Source organism: Globicephala melas, chromosome 19 (assembly GCF_963455315.2).
Source record: "Globicephala melas chromosome 19, mGloMel1.2, whole genome shotgun sequence".
Classification (NCBI taxonomy): Eukaryota; Metazoa; Chordata; class Mammalia; order Artiodactyla; family Delphinidae; genus Globicephala; species Globicephala melas.
The window spans coordinates 61,026,756-61,049,683 of NC_083332.1; the positions used below are offsets into that span (position 1 = coordinate 61,026,756).

Below are 22,928 nucleotides of genomic sequence, written 5' to 3' on the forward strand. Positions count from 1 at the left end.
TACCTTAAGAAACAAGAAACATCTCAAATAAACCCAACCTTACACCTAAAGCAATTAGAGAAAGAAGAGCAAAGAAACCCCAAAGATAGCAGCAGGAAAAAAATCATAAAGATCAGATCAGAAATAAATGAAAAAGAAATGAAGGAAATAATAGCAAAGATCAATAAAACTAAAAGCTGGCTCTTTGAGAAGATAAACAAAATTGATAAACCACTAGCCAGACTCAGCAAGAAAAAAAGGGAGAAAACTCAAATCAATAGAATTAGAAATGAAAAAGGAGAAGTAACAACTGACACTGCAGAAATACAAAGGATCATGAGAGATTACTACAAGCAACTGTATGCCAATAAAATGGACAACCTGGAAGAAATGGACAAATTCTTAGAAAAGCACAACCTTCCGAGACTAAACCAGGAAGAAATAGAAAATATGAACAGACCAATCACAAACACTGAAATTGAAACTGTGATTAAAAACCTTCCAACAAACAAAAGCCCAGGACCAGATGGATTACAGGTGAATTCTATCAAACATTTAGAGAAGAGCAACACCTATCCTTCTCAAACTCTTCCAAAATATAGCAGAGGGAGGAACACTCCCAAACTCATTCTACGAGGCCACCATCACCCTGATACCAAAACCAGACAAAGATGTCACAAAGAAAGAAAACTACAGGCCAATATCACTGAGGAACATAGGTGCAAAAATCCTCAACAAAATACCAGCAAACAGAATCCAACAGCACATTAAAAGGATCGTACACCATGATCAAGTGGGATTTATTCCAGGAATGCAAGGATTCTTCAATATTCGCAAATCAATCAATGTGATACACCATATTAACAAATTGAAGGATAAAAACCACATGATCATCTCAATAGATGCTGAAAAGGCTTTTGAAAAAATTCAACACCCATTTATGATAAAAACCCTCCAAAAAGTAGGCATAGAGGAAACTTATCTCAACATAATAAAGGCCATATATGACAAACCCACAGCCAACATCGTTCTCAATGTGAAAAACTGAAACCATTTCCACTAAGATCAGGAACAAGGCAAGGTTGCCTGCTCTCACCACTATTATTCAACATTGTTTTGGAAGTTTTAGCCACAGCAATCAGAGAAGAAAAAGAAATAAAAGGAATCCAAATCAGAAAAGAAGTAAAGCTGTCACTGTTTGCAGATAACATGATACTATAAATAGAGAATCCTAAAGACTCTACCAGAAAACTAGTAGAGCTAATCAATGAATTTGGTAAAGTAGCAGGAGACAAAATTAATGCACAGAAATCTCTTGCATTCCTATACACTAATTTTGAAAAATCTGAAAGAGAAATTAAGGAAACACTCCCATTTACCACTGCAACAAAGAGAATAAAATACCTAGGAATAAACGTACCTAAGGAGACAAAAGACCTGTATGCAGAAAACTATAAGACACTGATGAAAGAAATTAAAGATGATACAAACAGATGGAGAGATATACCGTGTTCTTGGATTGGAAGAATCAACATTGTGAAAATGACTCTACTACCTAAAACAATCTACAGATTCAGTGCAATCCCTATCAAACTACCACTAGCATTTTTCACAGAACTAGAACAAAAAATTTCACAATTTGTATGGAAACACAAAAGACCCCGAATAGCCAAAGCAATCTTGAGAAAGAAAAACAGACCTGGAGGAACCAGGCTCCCTGACTCTGGACTATACTACAAAGCTACAGTAATCAAGACAGTCCGGTACTGGCACAAAACCAGAAATATACATCAACAGAAATCCCAGAGATCAACCCACACACATATGGTCACCTTATTTTTGATAAAGGAGGCAAGAATATACAATGGAGAAAAGACCGTCTTTAAGTGGTGCTGGGAAAACTGGACAGCTACATGTAAAAGAATGAAATTAGAACACTCCCTAATAACATACACAAAAATAAGCTCAAAATGGATTAAAGACCTAAATGTAAGGCCAGAAACTATCAAACTCTTAAGAGGAAAACATAGGCAGAACACTCTATGACATAAATCACAGCAAGATGCTTTCTGACCCACCTCCTAGAGAAATGGAAATAAAAACAAAAATAAACAAATGGGACCTAATGAAACTTAAAATCTTTTGCACAGCAAAGGAAACCATAAATAAGACGAAAAGACAACCCTCAGAATGGGAGAAAATATTTGCAAATGAAGCAACTGACAAAGGATTAATCTCCAAAATTTATAAGCAGCTCATGCAGCTCAATATCAAAAAAATAACCCAATCCAAAAATGGGCATAAGACCTAAATAGACATTTCTCCAAAGAAGATATACAGATTGCCAACAAACACATGAAAGAATGCTCAACATCATTCATCACTAGAGAAATGCAAATCAAAACTACAAATGAGGTATCACCTCACACCAGTCAGAATGGCCATCATCAAAAAATCTACAAACAATAAATGCTGGAGAGGGTGTGGAGAAGAGGGAACCCTCTTGCACTGTTGGTGGGAATGTAAATTGATACAGCCACTATGGAGAACAGTATGGAGGATCTAAAAATAGAACTACCGTATGACACAGCAATCCTACTACTGGGCATATACCCTGAGAAAACCATAATTCAGAAAGAGACATGTACCACAATGTTCACTGCAGCACTATTTACAATCACCAGGAAATCTGCATCTTGCCTCCTTTATCAAAAATAAGGTGACCATATGTGTGTGGGTTGATCTCTGGGATTTCTGTTGATGTATATTTCTGGTTTTGTGCCAGTACCGGACTGTCTTGATTACTGTAGCTTTGTAGTATAGTCCAGAGTCAGGGAGCCTGGTTCCTCCAGGTCTGTTTTTCTTTCTCAAGATTGCTTTGGCTATTCGGGGTCTTTTGTGTTTCCATACAAATTGTGAAATTTTTTGTTCTAGTTCTGTGAAAAATGCTAGTGGTAGTTTGATAGGGATTGCACTGAATCTGTAGATTGTTTTAGGTAGTAGAGTCATTTTCACAATGTTGATTCTTCCAATCCAAGAATCAACATGGAAGCAACATGGAAGCAACCTAAGTGTCCATCAACAGATGAAAGGATAAAGATGATGTGGCACATATATACAATGGAATATTACTCAGCCATAAAAACAAACGAAACTGAGTTATCTGTAGTGAGGTGGATGTACCTAGAGTCTGTCACTCAAGAGTGCAGTAAGTCAGAAAGAGAAAAACAAATACTGCATGCTAACACATATATATCGAACCTAAAAAAAAAAAGTTATGAAGAACCTAGGGGCAGGACAGGAATAAAGATGCAGACATAGAGAATGGACTTGAGGACACGGTGAGGGGGAAGGGTAAGCTGGAATGAAGCGAGAGAGTGGCATGGACTTATATACACTACCAAATGTAAAACAGATAGCTAGTGGGCATCAGTTGCATAGCACAGGGAGATCAGCTCGGTGCTTTGTGACCACCTAGAGGGGTGGGGTAGGGAGGTTGGGAGGGAGACGCAAGAGGAAGGAGATATGGGGATATATGTATAGCTGATTCACTTTGTTATACAGCAGAAACTAACACACCATTGTAAAGCAATTAAACTCCAATAAAGACGTTAAAAAATAAAAAAGAATTAAAAGAAAAAAGAATTCTATCCCCTTTTCTCAACTAATGAAAATATTTTTTTTGTTCGTGAAAGAAACCTGAAACCTTAACTGAGCCAGATCGACACCAGGATGCCTCAGCTCGGGTAGGGAACAGTGAACACAGAAACGCTCGCTGCCGTTAACGTACCGAGCGCCACCCTCTCCACATATACGTGCAAGGACTTATTTTCACGAGCCAGTGAGTATCATAAAAAATGTGTGCCGGGCTTCCCTGGTGGCGCAGTGGTTGGGAGTCCGCCTGCCGATGCAGGGGACGCGGGTTCGTGCCCCGGTCCGGGAGGATCCCACGTGCCGCGGAGCGACTGGGCCCGTGAGCCATGGCCGCTGAGCCTGCGCGTCCGGAGCCTGTGCTCCGCAACGGGAGAGGCCGCGACAGTGAGAGGCCCGCGTACCGCAAAAAAAAAACAAAAAAAGTGTGCCAATGGAGTCACACTGAAAAAAGTGTGTGTGCTGCCACCACAACGAGTTGACGAGTATGTTATTTTTTAAAGGAGTAGGGAACAGAGGAGCTTGTGAAACGAGGCACCAGCGAGAAAGCCATCCACCCACCTTGTCTGACACGGCCCGAGGTCAGAGGAAACGCACCACCTGCGGGGCCTGCACCAGGCATCAGAGCGGTCTGGATGTCTCACCCAGAGCCTTAGCGTTTTACGACAGTGGCAGGAACTAACCTGTTCACCAAGTGTCTTCTTTTTCTGGACTGAACTAATAAGGACATTCAAGAAAGTATCAGTATAGATGATGGGCTAAAAACCCCCGGAGAACATGCCGCCAGGCTAGGCACATAAGCACTGTGGCGACACAACCAGGCACAGCAGACCTGGATGTCCCCTCAGGTCCCTCTGCAGGATGCAAGCTGCCACATGCTCCCCATCGGGCGGATTTTCAAGTTATTTTAGCCTCGTGCTTCTCAAAGTGGGGTTCCCTGGCCAGCAGCATCACCTGGAGGCTGAAGAAATGCAGATTCTCAGCCCAATCCCAGGCCAATGGAGTCACAGATCAGTCTGAACAAGCCTTTCAGAGGATTCTCAATAGGCTGAAGTTTGAGAGCCCATCTTAGATAGGATTGGCCACATTACTTGCAGGCCCTGGTGCAAAATAAAACTGTGGGAACCTCTGTTCAGTAATTATGAAGAATCCCACGACAGTGACAACAGAGCATTAAACCAAGCCCAGGGCCCGCCTCTGCAGCTGCCCAGGCCGCTGGCCCTGGTTTAAGGGATGGGCAGCATTTTCCACGTGTATTCAGAACGGTTCTTCACATAAGGAGCCCGCTCCTTACAGCTCCAGGAGACATGGTCCTCCTGTTTGTACTGACCTTGTACTCTCATGGAAGCCACCAAAAAGGATTAACTGTCTCTTCCAGGCCACCATCCGATGTCCACTCCGTCCTGAAGGACCGCCTGGTGATCTAAAATTGAACAACAAAAAAAGAGGAGCTTGGCAGATGGCGGAAGAGTAGGACGTGGAGCTCACCTCCTCCCACAAACACCAAAATACATGTACAAGGGGAACGACTTGCACAGAACATCTACGGAACGCTGGCACAAGACCTCAGACCCCCGAAAGCACAAGAAAACCTCCACATGACTGGGTAGAACAAAAGGAAAAAGAAAAAAAAGTGAAAGGAGTTGGGACGGGACCTACACCCCAGAGAGGGAGCTGTGAGGGAGGAAAGGTTGCTGCACCGTGGGAAGTCCACTCATCGTCAGGGAGATCAGCCTGGACAGACGGGGAGCTCTGAAGCCTGAGGGGAGCTAACAGCCAGTTCGCGGAAGGCAACACGGAGAGTGCCCTGCACAGACAGTCGGTACAGCTGCCCTGCACTCCCCAGCCTGAGACACTCATCCACAGGCACGGGGGGCGGCTGGGTGCTGAAGCTTGGGCTTCGGAGGTCAGACCCAGGGAGAGGCCCAGAGCTGGCACACGGAGACAGCCTGAAGAGGCTGCACTGTGGCAACTGGGGGTGTGCTCGGAAGAAGCCTGGGCCTGTCAGAGAGCCAAGGCGCCATTGCTGGGGGGCATGTAAGGAGAGAAGCCGGACCACCATAAAAGCTTCCTTCCTTGTACACGTGCTCTCAGTCAACGGGATACCACCTACACGAGCTCTGAGCTGGGTGTTAGCCGCCACCACCATCATGGGCTCTAGAGGCGGGCATGGGCCATCGCCACTGCTAAGACACACACAAGCAGACCCGAAGCGCTGCCCCCTGCTGTCCTGGGAGTGCACAGGCCACGACCACGAAGCCCGCGAGCAGGCCCCAAGCGCTGCCCCTGCTGCCCCAGGAGTGCACGGGCTGCCGCTGCCACCACAAGACCCATGAAGAGGTGCCAAGTGCTGCCTGCACTGTCTCCAGAGGGCATGGGCCACCACCACCAAGAGACCCGCCAGCAGGCGCCAGTCACTGTGCCCTCGTGGGAGCATGCGGGCTGCCACCGCCACTACGAGAACTGGGAGCAGGGGCCAATCGCTGCCGCCACTGCCCAAAAGGCTCAGGGGCCACGGCCACTGCAGGGAGACCAAGAGGGGCTGATCGCCGTCCCCGCCACAGCAGGAGCGCACGGGCCCCCGCACCTGCACACCCCGTATCCAGGGGATAACGTCCAGCACACACTGAGGACGGAGGCAGCAAGCATCCAGACTGAAAGCAACCCCTCAAAGCCAGACAAGATGGCAGAGTAGAGGGTCGCGCTCCCCTCCTCTCAAGAAAACTCCAAAATCACAGCTAACTGCTAAACAACTATCAACAAAAAAGACTGGAGGGCTTCCCTGGTAGTGCAGTGGTTAAGAATCCACCTGCCAATGCAGGGGACACGGGTTTGGGCCCTGGTCTGGCAAGATCCCACATGCCGCGGAGCAACTAAGCCCGTGTGCCACAACTACTGAGCCTGCGCTCTAGAGCCCGCGAGCCACAACTACTGAGCCCTCGTGCCACAACTACTGAAGCCCACAAGCCACGACTACTAAAGCCCGTGAACCACAACTACTGAAGCCCGCACACCTAGAGCCCATGCTCCGCTACAAGAGAAGCCACCACAATGACAAGCCCGCACACCGCAATGAAAGGTAGCCCCCACTCACCACAACTGGAGAAAGCCTGTGCGCAGCAACAAAGACCCAACTCAGCCATAAGTAAACAAACAAACAAGCAAGCAAATTTTTTTTAAAAAGACCGGAACCTACGAAAAAAGATATTTTACACCCAAAGACAAAGAAGAAGCCACAACGAGATGGTAGGAGGGGCACTTTCACAATATAATCAAATTCCATACCCTCCAGGTGGGTGACCAACAAACTGGAAAATAATTATATGGTAGAGGTCCTCCCACAGGAGTGAGAATTCTGAGCCCCACGTCAGGCTCCCCAGTCTGAGGGTCTGGCCTCAGGAGGAAGAGCCCCCAGAGCTCTTGGCTTTCCAGGCCAGCAGGGCTTGAGTGCAGGAGCTCCACAGGACTGGGGGAAACAAGAGACTCCACTCCTGGAGGGCACACACAAGATTTCGTGGGCAACGGGACCCAGCACAAAGCAGTGACTCCACAGGAGCCTGGGACAGACATATCTGCGGGTCTTGGACGGTCTCCTGGGGAGGCAGGGATCAGCTGTGGCTCACTGTGGGGGCAAGGACACTGGTGACAGAGGCCCCAGAGAATATGATCAACGTGAGCTCTCCTGCAGGTCACCATCTTGGCACCAAGACCTGGCCCCACCCAACAGCCAGCAGGCTCTAGTGCTGGGATGCCTCAGGCCAAACAACCAGCAGGGGAAACACAGCCCCACCCATCAGCAGACAGGCTGCCTAAAGTTGTAATGAGCTCACAGTTACCTCTAAGCACACCCCCTGACATGGGTCTGTCCACCAGAGGGACAAGACCCAGCTCCACCCACCAGAGGGCTGGCTCCAGTCCCTCCCACCAGGAAGCCAGCACAAGCCCAGCACCAACCTCACCTACCAAGGGCAGACACCAAAAACAAGAGGAACTACAATCCTGCAGCCTGCAGAAAGGAGACCACAAACACAGAAAGTTAGACAAAAAGAGATGACAAAGAAATATGTGCCAGATGAAGGAACAAGATAAAAACCCAGAAGAACTAAGTGAAGTGGAGATAGGCAAGCTACCTGAAAAAGAATTCAAAGTAATTATAGTAAAGATGACCCAAGATCTCAGAAAAAGAATGGAGGCACAGACCGAGAAGACACAAGAAATGTTTAATAAAGAGCTAGAAGATTTAAAGAACAAACAGACGAACAACACAATAACTGAAATGAAAACTACATTGAAAAGAATCGACAGCAGAATAAATGAGGCAGAAGAATGAATAAATGAGCTGGACAACAGAGTGGTGGAAATTATTGCCACAGACCAGAATAAAGAAAAAAGAATGAAAAGAAATAAGGACAGCCTCACAGACCTTTGAGACAACATGAAACACATCAACATTCACAATATAGAACTCCTAGAAGAAGAGAGAGAGAAAGGGTCCAAGAAAATAGTTGAAGATATTATAGCCGAAAACTTCCCTAACATGGGAAAGGAAACACTCACTCAAGTCCAGTAAGTGCAGAGAGTCCCATACAGGATAAACCCAAGGAGGAACATGCCAAGACACATATTAACGAAACTGACAAAAATTAAAGACAAAGAGAAAATATTAAAAGCAACAAGGGAAAAGCAACAAGTATCATACAAGGGAATCCCCATAAGGTTTTTTCAGCAGAAACTCTGCAGGCCAGGAGTGAGTGGCATGATACACTTAAAGTAATGAAAGGGAAAAGCTACAACCAAGAATACTCTACCCAGCAAGGCTCTCGTTCAGATTCGAAAGAGAAATCGGAAGTTTTACAGACAAGCAAAAGCTAAGATAATTCAGCACCACCAAACCAGCTTTACAACAAATGCTAAAGGAACTTCTCTAGGTGGAAAAGGCCACAACTAGAAACAAGAAAATTATGAATGGGAAAGCTCACCAGTAAAGGCAAACACACAGAAAACGTAGGAAATCACCCACACACAAATATGATATCAAAACCAGCCATCGTGAGAAGAGGAAAGTACAGATGCAGGATATAGGAAGTGTGTTTGAAACTAAGAGACCAGCAACTTAAAACAATCTTGTATATACTCAATACACAGACTGCTTTACCAAAACCTCATGGGAACCGCAAACCAAAAATCTACAATAGATACAACAGACACACACACACAAAGCAATCCAAACACAAGACTAAGATAGCCATCAAATCACAAGAGAACAGAAGAAGAAGGCAAGAAAAAAGACCTACAAAAACAAAACAATTAACAAAATGGCAATAAGAACATACATATCGAGAATTACCTTATGTGGAAATGGTTTAAAGGCTCCAAACAAAAGACAAAGACTGCCTGAATGGATACAAAAACAAGACCCATACATACGCTGTCTACAAGAGACCCACTTCAGATCTAGGGACACATACAGTTTGAAAGTGAGGGGATGGAAAAAGGTATCCCATGCAAATAGAAATCAAAAGAAAGCTGGAGTAGCAATACTCATATCAGACAAAATAGACTTTAAAATAAAGACTGTTACAAGAAACAAAGAAGGACACTACCTAATGATCAAGGGGTAAATCCAAGAGGAAAATATAACAATTGTAAACATATATATACACCCAACATAGGAGCACCTCAACATGTAAGGCAAATGCAAACAGCCATAAAAGGAGAAATTGACAGTAACACAGTAATAGTAGGGGGCTTTAACATCCCACTTACATCAATGACAGATCATCCAGACAGAAAATCAGTAAGAAAACCCAGGCCATAAGTAACACGTTAGACCATCCAAAAGCCAGCAGAATACACATTCTTCTCAAGTGCACATGGAACATTCTCCAGGACAGGTCACATGCTGGGCCACAAAGCAAGTCTTGGTGGATTTAAGAAAACTGAAATCATATCAAGCATCTTTTCCGACCACAACACTATGAGATTAGAAATCAATAACAGAAAGAATTAAAAAAAAAATAACAATACAAACACGTGGAGGCTAAACATGTTGTTAAACAACCAATGGATCACTGAATAAATCAAAGAGTGAATAAATAAATAACTAGGAATAAAAGACAATGAAAACACGGGAATCCAAAACCTATAGGATGTGGCAAAAGCAGCTCTAAGAAGGAAATTTACAGCAATACAATCTTACCTCAGGAAACAAGAAAAATCTCAAACAACCTAACTTACACCTAAAACAACTAGAGAAAGAAGAAGGAAACACAAAGTTAGTAGAAAAAAAAAATCATAAAGGTCTGAGCAGAAATAAATAAAACAGAGACAGAAAACAATAGCAAAGATCAATGAAACTAAAAGCTGGTTCTTTGAAAAGATAAAATTGATAAACCTTTAGCCAGACTCATCAAGAAAAAAAGGGAGAGGGGTCAAATCAATAAAATTAGAAATGAAAAAGGAGAAGTCACTACTGACACCACAAAAAATACAAAGGATCATAAGAGACTACTACAAGCAACTATATGCCAATGAAATAGACAACCTAGAAGAAATGGACAAATTCTGAGAAAGGTACAACCTTCCAAGATGGAATCAGGAAGAAATAGAAAATATGAACAGACCAATCACAAGTACTGAAATTGAAACTGTGAGTAAAAAACTTGTGACAAACCAAAGTCCAAGACCACATGGCTTCACAGAGGAATTCTATCAAACATTTAAAGAAGAGTTAACACCTATCCTTCTGAAACTCTTCCCCAAAACTGCACAGGAATAAACATTCCCAAACTCAATTCTATGAGTCCACCATCACCCTGATACCAAAACCAGACAAAAATACCACAAAAAAAGAAAATTACAGGCCAATATCACTGATGAATATAGATGCAAAAATTCTCAAAAGAATACTAGCAAACCAAATACAACAATACATTAAAAGGATCATACACTGCGATCCAGTGGCATTTATCCCAGGGATGCAAAAATTCTTCAATATACGCAAATCAACCAGTATGATACACATTAACAAAGTGAAAAATAAAAACCGTATGATCATCTCAATAGATGCAGAAAAAGCTTTTGACAAAGTTCAACACCCAGTAATGATAAAAACTCTCCAGAAAGTGGGCAAAGAGGGAACGTACCTCAACATAATAAAGGCCATAGGCCATAGATGACCAACCCACAGCTAACATCATTCTCAATGGTGAAAAGCTGGAAGTATTTCCTCTAAGATCAGGAACAAGACAAATATGTCCACTCTCACCACTTTTATTCAACATAGTTTTGGAAGTCCTAGCCATGGCAATCAGAGAAGAAAAAGAAATAAAAGGAATTCAAATTGGAAAAGAAGAAGTAAAACTGTCACTGTTTGCAGATGACGTGATACTATACATAGAAAATCCTAAAGATGCTACCAGAAAACTACTAGAGCTCATCAATGAATTCGGAAAAGTTCCAGGACACAAAATTAATGCACAGAAATCTCTTGCATTCCTATACACTAACAATGAAAGATCAGAAAGAGAAATTAAGAAAACAATCCCATTTACCACCGCATGAAAAAGAACAAAACACCTAGGAATAAACCTACCTAAGGAGGAAAAAAGACCCATACCCTGAAAACTATAAGACACTGATGAAAAAATCGAAGATGACACAAACAGATGGAAAGATATACCATGTTCTTGGATTGGAAGAATCAACACTGTCAAAATGACTATACTACCCAAAGCAATCTACAGATTCAGGGTAATCCCTATCAAATTACCAATGGTATTTTTCACAGAACTAGAAAAAAATTTTTTTTAATTTCTATGGAAACACAGAAGACCCCAAATAGCCAAAGCAATCCTGCGAAAGAAAAACGGAGCTGGAAGAATCAGACTCCCTGACTTCCCACTATGCTACAAAGCTATAGTAATCAAAACAGTATGGTACTGGCACAAAAACAGAAATATAGATCAATGGGACAGGATAGGAAGCCCCAAAATAAACCCATACACCTACGATCAATTAATCTATGACAAAGGAGGCAAGAATATACAATGGAGAAAAGACATTCTCTTCAATAAGTGGTGCTAGGAAAACTAGGCAACTACATGTAAAAGAATGAAATGAGAACATTCTCTAACACCATACACAAAAATAAACTCAAAATGGATTAAAGATCTACTGTAAGGCTGGATATGATAAAACTCTTAGAGGAAAACATAGGCAGAACACTCTGACATAAATCACAGCAATATTTTTTTTGGATCCACCTCCTAGAGAGTAATGAAAATAAAAACAAAAATAAACAAACAAATGGGACCTAATGAAACTTAAAAGCTTTTGCACAGCAAAGGAAACCATAGAAAACAAAAAGACAACCCACAGAATGGGAGAAAATATTTGCAAATGAAGTGACTGACAAGGGATTAATCTCCAAAATATATACACAGCTCATGCAGCTTAATATCAAAAAAACCCCAAACAACCCAATCAAAAAATGGGCAGAAGGGGCTTCCCTGGTGGCGCAGTGGTTGAGAGTCCACCTGCCGATGCAGGGGACACGGGTTTGCCCCGGTCCGGAAGATCCCACATGCCGCGGAGCGGCTGGGCCCGTGAGCCATGGCCACTAAGCCTGCGCGTCCAGAGCCTGCGCTCCGCAACAGCAGGGGCCAAAACAGTGAGAGGCCCACGTACTGCAAAAAAAAAAAAAAAAAAAAAGGGCAGAAGACCTAAACAGACATTTCTCCAAAGAAGAGAAACAGATGGCCAAAAAGCACATGAAAAGATGCTCAACATCATTAATTACTAGAGAAATGAAAATCAAAACTACAGTGAGGTACACCTCACACCTGCCAGACAGCCATCCTCAAAATATCTACAAAGAATGAATGCTGGAGAGGGTGTGGGGAAAAGGGAACCCTCCTACACTGTTGGTGAGAATGTAAATTGGTGCAGCCACTATGGAGAACAGTATGGAAGTTCATCAAATAACTAAAAATAGAGCTACCATATGACCCAGCAATCCCACTCCTGGGCATATATCCAGAGAAAACAATAATTCAAAAAGATACATGCACCCCAGCGTTCACTGCAGCTCTATTTACAATACCCAAGACATGGAAGCAACCTAAAAATCCACTGACAGAGAAATAGATAAAGAAGATGTGGTATGTATATACAATGGAATATTACTCAGCCATAAAAAAAGAATAAAATAATGTCAGTTGCAGCAACATGGATGGACCTAGAAATTATCATACTAAGTAAGTCAGACAAAGACAAATATCATATGATACCACTTATATGTGGAATCTAAAAATAAAATAATAATACAAATGAACTTATCTACGAAGCAGAAACACTCACAGACTTCAAAAAAAAGTGATGGTTACAAAGGGGAAACGTGGAGGGGGGAGGGATAAATTAGGAGTTTGCAATTAACATATACACACTACTATATGTAAAATACATAATCAACAAGGACCTACTGCATAGCACAGGAAACTCTACTCAATATTCTGTAATAACCTATACAGGAAAAGAATCTGAAAAAGAATGGATATATGTATAACTGAATCACTTAGCTGGACACCTGAAACTAACACAGCACTGTAAATCAACTATACTCCACTATAAAAGAAAAATTAAAAATAAAAAAGAACCACTTTTTACACCAATTTATTCTGTAAGCACTTACTGGGTACCATCAAATTTGACCACAAGCTACCAAAACCATCCTGAGTATAACTAACTATTATAAACTCTAGAATAAAACAGGAGAAAATCTCTATGACCTTGGCATAGATATAGATAGAAGCTAACAAACTGGACTCCATCCAAATAAACATCTTCAGCTCTTCAAAATAAACCATTAAAAAATAAAAAGGCAAGTGATGGACTGGGAGAAGTATCTGCAAATATACATCTGCAACTGACCTGTATCCAGAATATATAAAGAACCCTTACTATCTTATCAGTAAGATAAACAACCCAATAAAAACACAGGCAAGGGCTTCCCTGGTGGCGCAGTGGTTGGGGGTCCGCCTGCCGATGCAGGGGACGCGGGTTCGTGCCCCGGTCCGGGAAGATCCCACATGCCGCAGAGCGGCTGGGCCCGTGAGCCATGGCCGCTGGGCCTGTGCGTCCGGAGCCTGTGCTCCGCGGCGGGAGAGGCCGCGGCGGTGAGAGGCCTGCGTACCGCATTAAAAAAAAAAAAAAAAAAAAACCACAGACAAAAGATCTGAACAGAAAGTTCACAAAAGATATGAAAACAAAATTCACAAAAGATAGAAAAATTATGTATAGACATACAGACGACTAACAAAAATATGAAAGGTGGTCAAGGCCATTAGATGTCAGCTGTTTAATACCAGAAGTGAGCTCCTCCCTGCACCCCCCGGGGGGCCTGAGACAAGAGAGGGCACCCAGAGCTGTGAGGCCAGGAAGCGCTGGAGCTGTGGGGAGGGTGAGAACGGGACAACAGCTCCTCACAACTGCCACACAGAGACTCAGCGCACAACCTAGCGATGTGACACCAGACATTTACTCAAGAGAAATGAGAGCACAGGTTCACAGACACCTCCACGTGTTCAGAGAAGTCTTACCAACGGCTGTCCAAGGCTGGAAGCGGTGGAAAGTGCTCCGAGTACACAGATACACAAGGTGTGGTGTGTTCATCAGACAACACGCGTCTGCCATGGAAAGGAGCCACCTACTGACACACACCACGACGTGGACGGTCTCAAATACACCACAGACGAGGGAAGCAGGGAGATGGAGGAGCGTGGACTGGGTGATTCCACTTGTATGAGATTATAAAAAGGCAAAAGGAATCCCTGGTGACAGCAGCTGCCTGGGGCCCAAGCTTAGGAGGGAACTGACTGCAAAGGGGCAGAAAGGAACTTTGCAGGGTGATGGAATGTTCTGTTTCAGGTATGGGGGTGGCTACACAGGTATATATAGTTGCTGAAATTCAGCTAACTGTACACATAAAAGGTATACATTTTATAGAATGTAACTGTATCTCAATAAAATGGATATAAAAATACACAGCAATAAAAAAACAGGAAAAGGGACGTCCCAGCTTCTGGTTCAGCATATAAGGAGCCTGGAAGTTGCTACCCCGTCCTATAAAAAGCTAAACAGACTGAAAAATCCACAGTTCTTGATCTGTAAGAGAGGTGAGGACACAGGGAACACTGCTGCCCACAGACTGGAGAGACGGGCAGTGACACAGAGTTGTGCTCGTGGCAGGGGGGACATACACAAGCAGAAACCCCGGAAGGAACCAGTGCTGGGGTAGAAACCAGGTAGAAACCCTAGCTCAGCTGGAGGCCCAGTGCAGACAACTCTGAGCGTGGGAAGCCCCAGGTGGACCTCATCACCAGGGTACCCACAATATTGTAAGATGTACCGCCAGGGGCTCGACCAAAGTCCCACAGTAAATATCAGAGAAAACCCCCCTCGAGCCTCTGGCAGGGGGAGAGGAAAAGGAACCACTTTGAGAGACAACAGAGCCCTGTTCTTAACGAGGCCGGCCCTCGAGGGAAACTAGTTAACCACAATCTAAGCTGCTGTGTATTATCAGGGCCAAAATGACCTGGAGGAAGAGAAATACCCAACTCCAGCCCACTCCAGGCAGCCTGTCTCACCTAAAGGGATGGAAAAAACTGAGAAACACTGGAGAAGTTCATGGTCCAGAGGCACAGGCTTCACTAGAAGACCTAAACCCAATCAAAGAACAAGCGAACGCTTCCAGTCCCCCCTCATCCCCAGCGACCTATTTACAGCAGTTCCTTTAACAGATACATCATGTCCGGCAGTTGAGAAAAAATTACAAGGCATACTAAAGGCAAAAAACACAATTTGAAGAGACAAGTGTCAGAACCAGACATGGCAGGAATGCTGGAATTCTCAGACCAGAAATTTGAAACTAAGTTTAATATGCTAAGGGTTCAAATGGACAAAGCAGACAGCATGCGGGGACACATGGGCAATGTAAGCGGAGATGGAAGTCCTAAGGAAGAACCAAAAAGAAAGCCTAGACATGAAAACCACAGTGACAGAAATGAAGAATGCCTTTGATGGGCTTGTAGTTAGACTGGACACAGCTGAGGAAAGAATCACCGAGCTAGAGGATATCTCAATAGAATTCCTGAAAACCAAGAAGCAAGGAGAAAGAGACTGGGCGGAAAAAAAGAACAGAATATATAAGGGCTGTGGGACAACTACACAAGGTGTAATGTACATGTAATGGGACTATTAAAAGGAGAAGAGAGCAAGGAACAGAAGAAATATTTGAAGTAACACTTACTGAGAATTTCCCCAAGTTAAATTCAGACACCAAACTACAGACCCAGGAAGCTCAGAGGATGCCAAGCAGGATAAATGCCAAAAACTACACCTTGGTATATATATCATTTTTAAATTACAGAAAATCAAAGATAAAGAAAGTATCCTGAAAGAAACCAAGGGAAAAAACACCTCACCTACAGAGGAACACAGATAACAATTACATCCAGCTACTCCCCAGAATCCACGCAAGCAGGAAGAGACTGGAAATATTTAAAGTGCTGAGAGAAAAAACCCCATCACCTAGAATTCTGTACTCTATGAGAGTATCCGTCAAAAGTGAAGGAGAAATAAAGCCTTTATGAGACAAATAAAAATTGAGAGAATTTGTTGCCAGTAGACCTGCCTTACAAGAAATGTTTAAGGAAGTTCTTCAGAGAAAAGGAAAACAATATAGGTCAGAAACTTAACTGATCATACAGGTAACAGTTTGTTTAAAATAATAATGGCAACAGTGTATTCAGTTATGTTTGCTTTTGTGCCTGTGTGCGTGAGTGTGTGTGTATATATGTGTATGCCTCTAAGGAATATATATTTGTGTGTGTATACATACTCACATATGTGTACATATAAGTGAAATGAATGACACAATGATACAAGGGATTGGAAAAAGAAATCAGGATTATCTTGTTCTTACAAGGTACTCACACCACCTGTGAAGTGGTATAGTGTTATTTGAAAGTGGACTTGGATTAGTTATAAATGTATACTGCAAACTATACGGCAACCACTTAAAAAAGTAAAAAAAGAAGTATAACTGATATGCTAAGAAAGGAGAAAAAAATGGAATTATAAAATGCTCTATTAAGACCATAAAAGGCAGAAAAAAGAGTGGAGGATAAAAACAGGAACAAATAACAAGGGCAACAAACGGAAAACTATAACAAACATGGTAGATACTATATCAGTAATCACTTTGAATGTCAATGGTTTAAATGCACCAATTAAAACACAGAGACTATCGGAGTGGATCAAAACACAAGACCCAATTACGTGTTATCTACAAGAAACACACTTTAACCATAAAGACATATATGGATTAAAAGTAAATGGAATGGGGACTTCCCTGGTGGCACAGTGGTAAAGAGTCCACCTGCCAATACAGGGGACACGGGTTCAAGCCCTGGTCTGGGAAGATCCCACATGCTGCAGAGCAGCTAAGCCCGTGAGCCACAGCTACTGAGCAACCCCCACTTGCCACAACTAGAGGAAGCCTGCACACAGCAACAAAGACCCAATGCAGCCAAAAATAAATAAATTAAAATAAATAATTTTTTTAAAAAAGGAAATGGATGAAGAAAGATATACCATGCTAACAATGATCAAAGGAAAGTAACAGTAGCTATATTAATTTCAGATGGGGCCGACTTCAAAGCAAGGAAAGGTGTCAGGGATAAAAGGGGCATTACATAACAATAAAGGAGTCAATTCTCTAAGAATACATAACAATTTTTAACAGGTATGCACCTAAGAACAGAATGTCAAACTACGTGAGGCAAAAACTAACCGAAGTGCAAGGAAAAACAGATGAATCCATTATCATTGCTAGAGAATTCAATGCCGCCCTCTCAAAAATGGACAGATAAGATACAGCAAGCAGAAATCAATAAGGATATGCCTGAACTCAACAACCATCAATCAAGTGGATAAAATTGACATCTACAGACTACTTCGTCCAGCAACAGCAGAACACACATTTTTCTCAAGCTCAAAAAAGATCATTCACCAAGTCAGACTCCATTCTGGGCCATAAAACACATTGTAACGACATTAAAAGTATAGAAATCATATAAAGTCTACTCTTAGACCATGATAGAATTAAACTAGAAATCAGTAACGAAAAAAATAACTGGAAAATCCCAAAAAAGGTAGAAATTAAACAACACACTTCTAAATAACACATGGGCCAAAGAATAATTATCAAGGGAAATTATTAAATATTTTAAGTCAGATGGAAATGAAAAGACAACTTACCAAAATTTGTGGGATGCCGTGATAGCAGTGCTTAAGGGAAACTTATAGGGTTGAATGCACATATAAGAAGATCTAAAATCAATAATCTAAGTTTCCACCTTAGGAAACTAGAGAAAGAAGAGGAAATTAAACCCAAAGGAAGCAGAAGAAGAAAAAAAAGAAATTTAAAAAAAAGAAATTAATGAAATTGAAAACAGGAAATGAATAGAGAAAAAATGAACAAAACGAAAAGCTGGTTCTTTGAAAAGATGGATAAAATCAATAAATCCCTAGCCAAGTTAAGAAAAAAAGGGACAGGATACAAAGCACTAATATCAGAAATGAGGGCTTCCTTGGTGGCGCAGTGGTTATGAATCCGCCTGCCCAGGCAGGGGACATGGGTTCGAGCCCTGGTCCAGGAAGATTCTACATGCCACGGAGGAACTAAGCCCATGTGCCACAACTACTGAGCCTGTGCTCTACAGCCCGTGTGCCACAACTACTGAGCCCACATGCCACAACTACTGAAGCCCGTGTGCCTAGAGCCCATGCTCCACAACAAGAGAAGCCACCACAATGAGAAGCCCACGCACGGCCACTTGCTGCAACTAGAGAAAGCCCGCGTGCAACAATGAAGACCCAACACAGCCAAAAAATAAATAAATTTAATAAATGAAAAAAAAAAGGCTTCCCTGGTGGTGCAGTGGTTGAGAGTCCGCCTGCCGATGCACGGGGCACCGGTTCGTGCCCCGGTCCGGGAAGATCCCACATGTCACGGAGCGGCTGGGCCCGTGAGCCATGGCCGCTGAGCCTGCGCGTCCGGAGCCTGTGCTCCGCAACGGGAGAGGCCACGACAGTGAGAGGCCCATGTACCGCAAAAAAAAACCAAAAACAAAGACCCAACGCAACCATAAATTAATTAATTTATAAATTTATAAAAAAAAAGAAATGGAAGAGGGGACATCACTATAGATCACATGGAAATGAAAATGAAAATAAAGGAATACTGTGAACAATTCTATGCCCACAAATTGGATAGCCTGCATGAAATGGACCTACTTCAAACAATTGGACCTCCTTCAAACAATTGTGTGTCAAAACCCACACAAGAAATAAACAATCTGAATAGACCTATATCTATTAAGTAAAAGTAATCAATAATTAATAACTTTCCAAAACAGAAAGCCACAAGGCCCAAAAGGGTTCACTGGTGAAATCTACCAAACATTTAAGGAAGAAATTATACTAATCCTCTACAATCTCTCTGAGGAGAGCTTCTATCCTCTATCCAGCATTACCCTAATGACAAAACCAAACAAAGACATTATAAGAAAACTATAGGCCAATATCTCTTGTGAACATAAATGCAAAAATCCTCGACAAAATATTAGCAAACTGAATCCAAAAAATATAAAAAGAAGTATACACTATGGCCAGGTGGAATTTATCCCGGGTATGCAGGGCTGGTTCAAGGTTTGAAAGTCAATATAAGCCATCACATCTGACAGACTACAAATGAAACATCACATGCTCATATCAACAGCTGAAAAAAAGCATTTGACAAAATCTAATATCCATTCATGATAAAAACTCTCAGTAAACTTGGAATAAAGGGGAACTTTTCCAAGTTGATAAAGATCTACCAAAAAAACTACAGCTAAAGTCATACTTAATGATGAGAAACTTGAGGCTTTCCCACTAACAGCAGGTACATGGTAAGGATATTCTCTCTCACCACTCCTTTTCAACTTCGTACTGAAAAGCTCTTGCTAACACAATACGGCAAGAAATGGAAATAAAATGTATACACATTGGGAACATAAAAACTCTCTTTGTTCACAAATGACATGATCATCTATGTGGAAAATACTTAAGAATTGACAGGAAAACTTCTGGAACTAGTAAGCATTTATAGCAAGGTTGTAGGCAACAAAGTTAATATGCAAAAGTCAATTGCTTTCCTATAAACCAGCAATGAACAAGTGAAATTTGAAATTAAAAGCAGTATTGTTTACATTAGCACTACAACATGAAATACTTAGGTACGAACCTAACAAAATATATATAAAATCTATATGGGGAAAACTGCAAAATTCTGATGAAGAAAACCAAAGAAGAACTAAGTAAATGGAGGGACATTCCACGTTCATGGATAAGAAGACTCAGTATTGTCAAGGTGTCAGTACTTCCCAACTTGATCTATAGATTCAACAGTCCCAATCAAAATCCCAGTAAATTATTTCATGGATATCAACACACGAATTCTAAAGTTTATATGGAAAGCCAAAAGACACAGAATAGTCAACACGATCTTGAAGAACAAAGTTGGAGGACTGATGTTACCTGACTTCAAGACTTACTATAAAGCTACAGTAATCATGACAGTGTGGTGTTGAACGAGTAAACAGGGAGATCAATGGAAGAGAATAGACAGCCCAGAAACAGAGTTCCATAAATATAGTCAACTGATCTCTGACAAAAGAGCAAAGGCAATACAACGGAGCAAAGACAGTCTCTTCAACAAATGGCGCTGCAACAACTGAACATCCACGCGCAAAAGAATGAACCTGACCACAGACCTTTCGCAAAACATACTCAAAATGGATCACAGGCCTACGTGTAAAGTAACTGATAGATAAGCTGGACCTATAAATGTAAAACTTCTGCTCTGCAGAAGATAGCGTCAAGAGAATTAAAAGTCACAGTCTGGGAGAAAATATTTGCAAAAAACACATCTGATAAAGGACTATTATCCAACATACACAAACAACTCTTAAAACTCAACAGTAAGGAAACAGCCTGATGTAAAAAGAGCTGACGTGGTCACCCGGGCACACTCACCAGGTACCCCTGCCCACCTTGTTTTGCGCTGGTGCTATCTCAATCTGGCTCTCCCACCTACACAATCCAACCATGACGTCAAGGCTGCAGAAGATGGTTACAACCTGAGCTGCCCAGTCCAGTACTTCTCTGTACAAGGCATTATTCTCCATTTATTCCACAACGCTTTCCCCAAACCAGGTGCCCTAAAAGAAATACAACACAAAGACTCTCAAAAGGAAAGAGAGGCCTGAGCTGCCCAACCCAGCGTCTCCCCACCAGCAAATCTCAGATGAACATTTCATCACACACTGCTGTGAGGACCTCCAGGATCTTCCCTTATTCCAACCTAGAAAAAATTCCATTCTTCTCACCTTTCTTGAAATGCTTAAACATCCTAGTCTCTCTCCCCTAATGCCCTCAGCTTATTAACTTCCCTTTTAATGTGTCATTCAAACCAACCATGGTACTCATCCATGGAAAGTCAACCAAAAATCACCAGTTCCTATTCCTGAAGACTACATCCTGCTAATCTCATCTTTAAGCATCAGTCTTGGAGTAGCCTCACCATATGTAGATGACTACCGGCGTTTCAACTTACTAAATACTTCTCTTCTACTAGCAAGGGCAGCTTCTTTAAATGCTACATTTATATGCAACCTACAAGGAAAACTTACCCCACTTCAATTTCATCTTGCTAGATCTGCTCCACAAAGAGAATTTTGGATGCTGAACTGCCAACCAATTTATTTGCTTTTCTTCCTAGTTTTGTTTTTTTTTTGAATTTATTTATTATTTATTTTTTAAATTCTTTTGGCTGCCTTGGGTCTTCATTGCTGCGCGCAGGCTTTCTCTAGTTGCGGTGAGCGGGGGCTACTCTTCCTTGTGGGACACGTGCTTCTTCTCATTGCGGTGGCTTCTCTTGTTGCAGAGCACGGGCTCTAGGCGCACGGGCTCTAGGCACACGGGCTTCAGTAGCTGTGGCGCACGGGCTTAGTTGCTCCACAGCATGTGGGATCTTCCCAGACCAGGGATCGAACCCGCGTCCCCTGCCTTGGCAGGTGGATTCTTAACCACTGTGCCACCGGGAAGTCTTTTCCTAGCTGTTTATCACCCACAAATCTAGTAAGCATGTTTTCTTTCCAAATTCATGATAAAAATCCCAGACGGACAAGGTTCAGGAGGGTCTGCACCGCGCCACGACATCACCACCGCAGGTTCACGCCATCACTGGGCACTGACCCTGCCTGTGCACTCTGCACGGTGAGAGCAGCGCTCTCCTCGGAGCTGGCCGCACTCCGCAGGCTGAAGCGGCTGGCACGACTTTTCCATGTCCCGGGACCAGGTGCCGAGGAGACAAGCCACAGTGTACAGCTGCACAACAGAGAAGGGCAACGAGAAGACCACCACCGTGCCGGGCAAGCAACGAACCCCCTTCTGAGAAACTGTTACAGTACTTTACAAGTACAACCTGGGATACAGGTTTTCTTTCAAAAACTAATAGGTTTGCTTCCAATTCTACTTCAAAAATGTACACAGGAGAGCCCAAAACACTCCCAATGTTACTCCAGTAACCGTGAATGGAATGGCCCAGTGACCTATGGAAACAGCACCAGCGAGCCAAGTGATCTCTAGATGACTCCCCAGAGCCGAGATGGCCAGGTTAGGGCCTCCTGCAGCCTCTGGCCACAAATCTGATGGGTGTTCTGTCCTTTGGTGAGCCAGGCATTAAGGACTCAATTAACTTTCTGTGGCAGCAGCCAAGTACCACTGTGTTTTGTAACCAAAAAGGGAAATGTTTTCTAAAAAAAGACTCCATATACCCCTTTAGAAAATAAAGCCACCCAAAAAAGCCTGTTTATATTTGAATCTCCAACAGGCACTTTTCAACTGCCGTCACTCCTAAATATGGAGTCTTAAAAAATTAACATGTCCTACTCAGCCAGCTCTATAAGCAGCGCAAAAATACATATGTGTACTGTCGTGGGAGTGAGCGCTTCCAGCGCATCTGACTGCGTGCAGAGCAGCGCTGCGGTAGGGCACACTGCCACTCAGCATCACCCAGGCCCCTTCCAGCCAGCTGCTGTGGTGACATTTACAGAAGACGCACACGCGTCCAATAGCTCCATGGGCTTCGGGTACAAACAGAGTGTTAAGCACTCAGTATGCAAATGCTTCCC

The 22,928-nt window shown here is 42.7% G+C and overlaps 1 protein-coding gene across 17 annotated transcripts in view; it reads right to left on the bottom strand.

Annotated features, from left to right (window-relative positions):
• Positions 1-22,928, bottom strand: part of KLHDC4 (kelch domain containing 4) — a 69,525-nt gene that overhangs the window by 27,492 nt on the left and 19,105 nt on the right. For 16 of the 17 annotated variants that reach the window (XM_060288498.1, XM_060288508.1, XM_060288499.1 and 13 more), the window contains one exon: positions 4,961-5,053. The exons of the other annotated variant lie outside the window; for it this stretch is intronic. In XM_060288498.1, the coding sequence (XP_060144481.1) occupies positions 4,961-5,053 (93 nt within the window). The remainder of the gene's footprint in view (positions 1-4,960; positions 5,054-22,928) is intronic. 17 annotated transcript variants of the gene reach the window in all.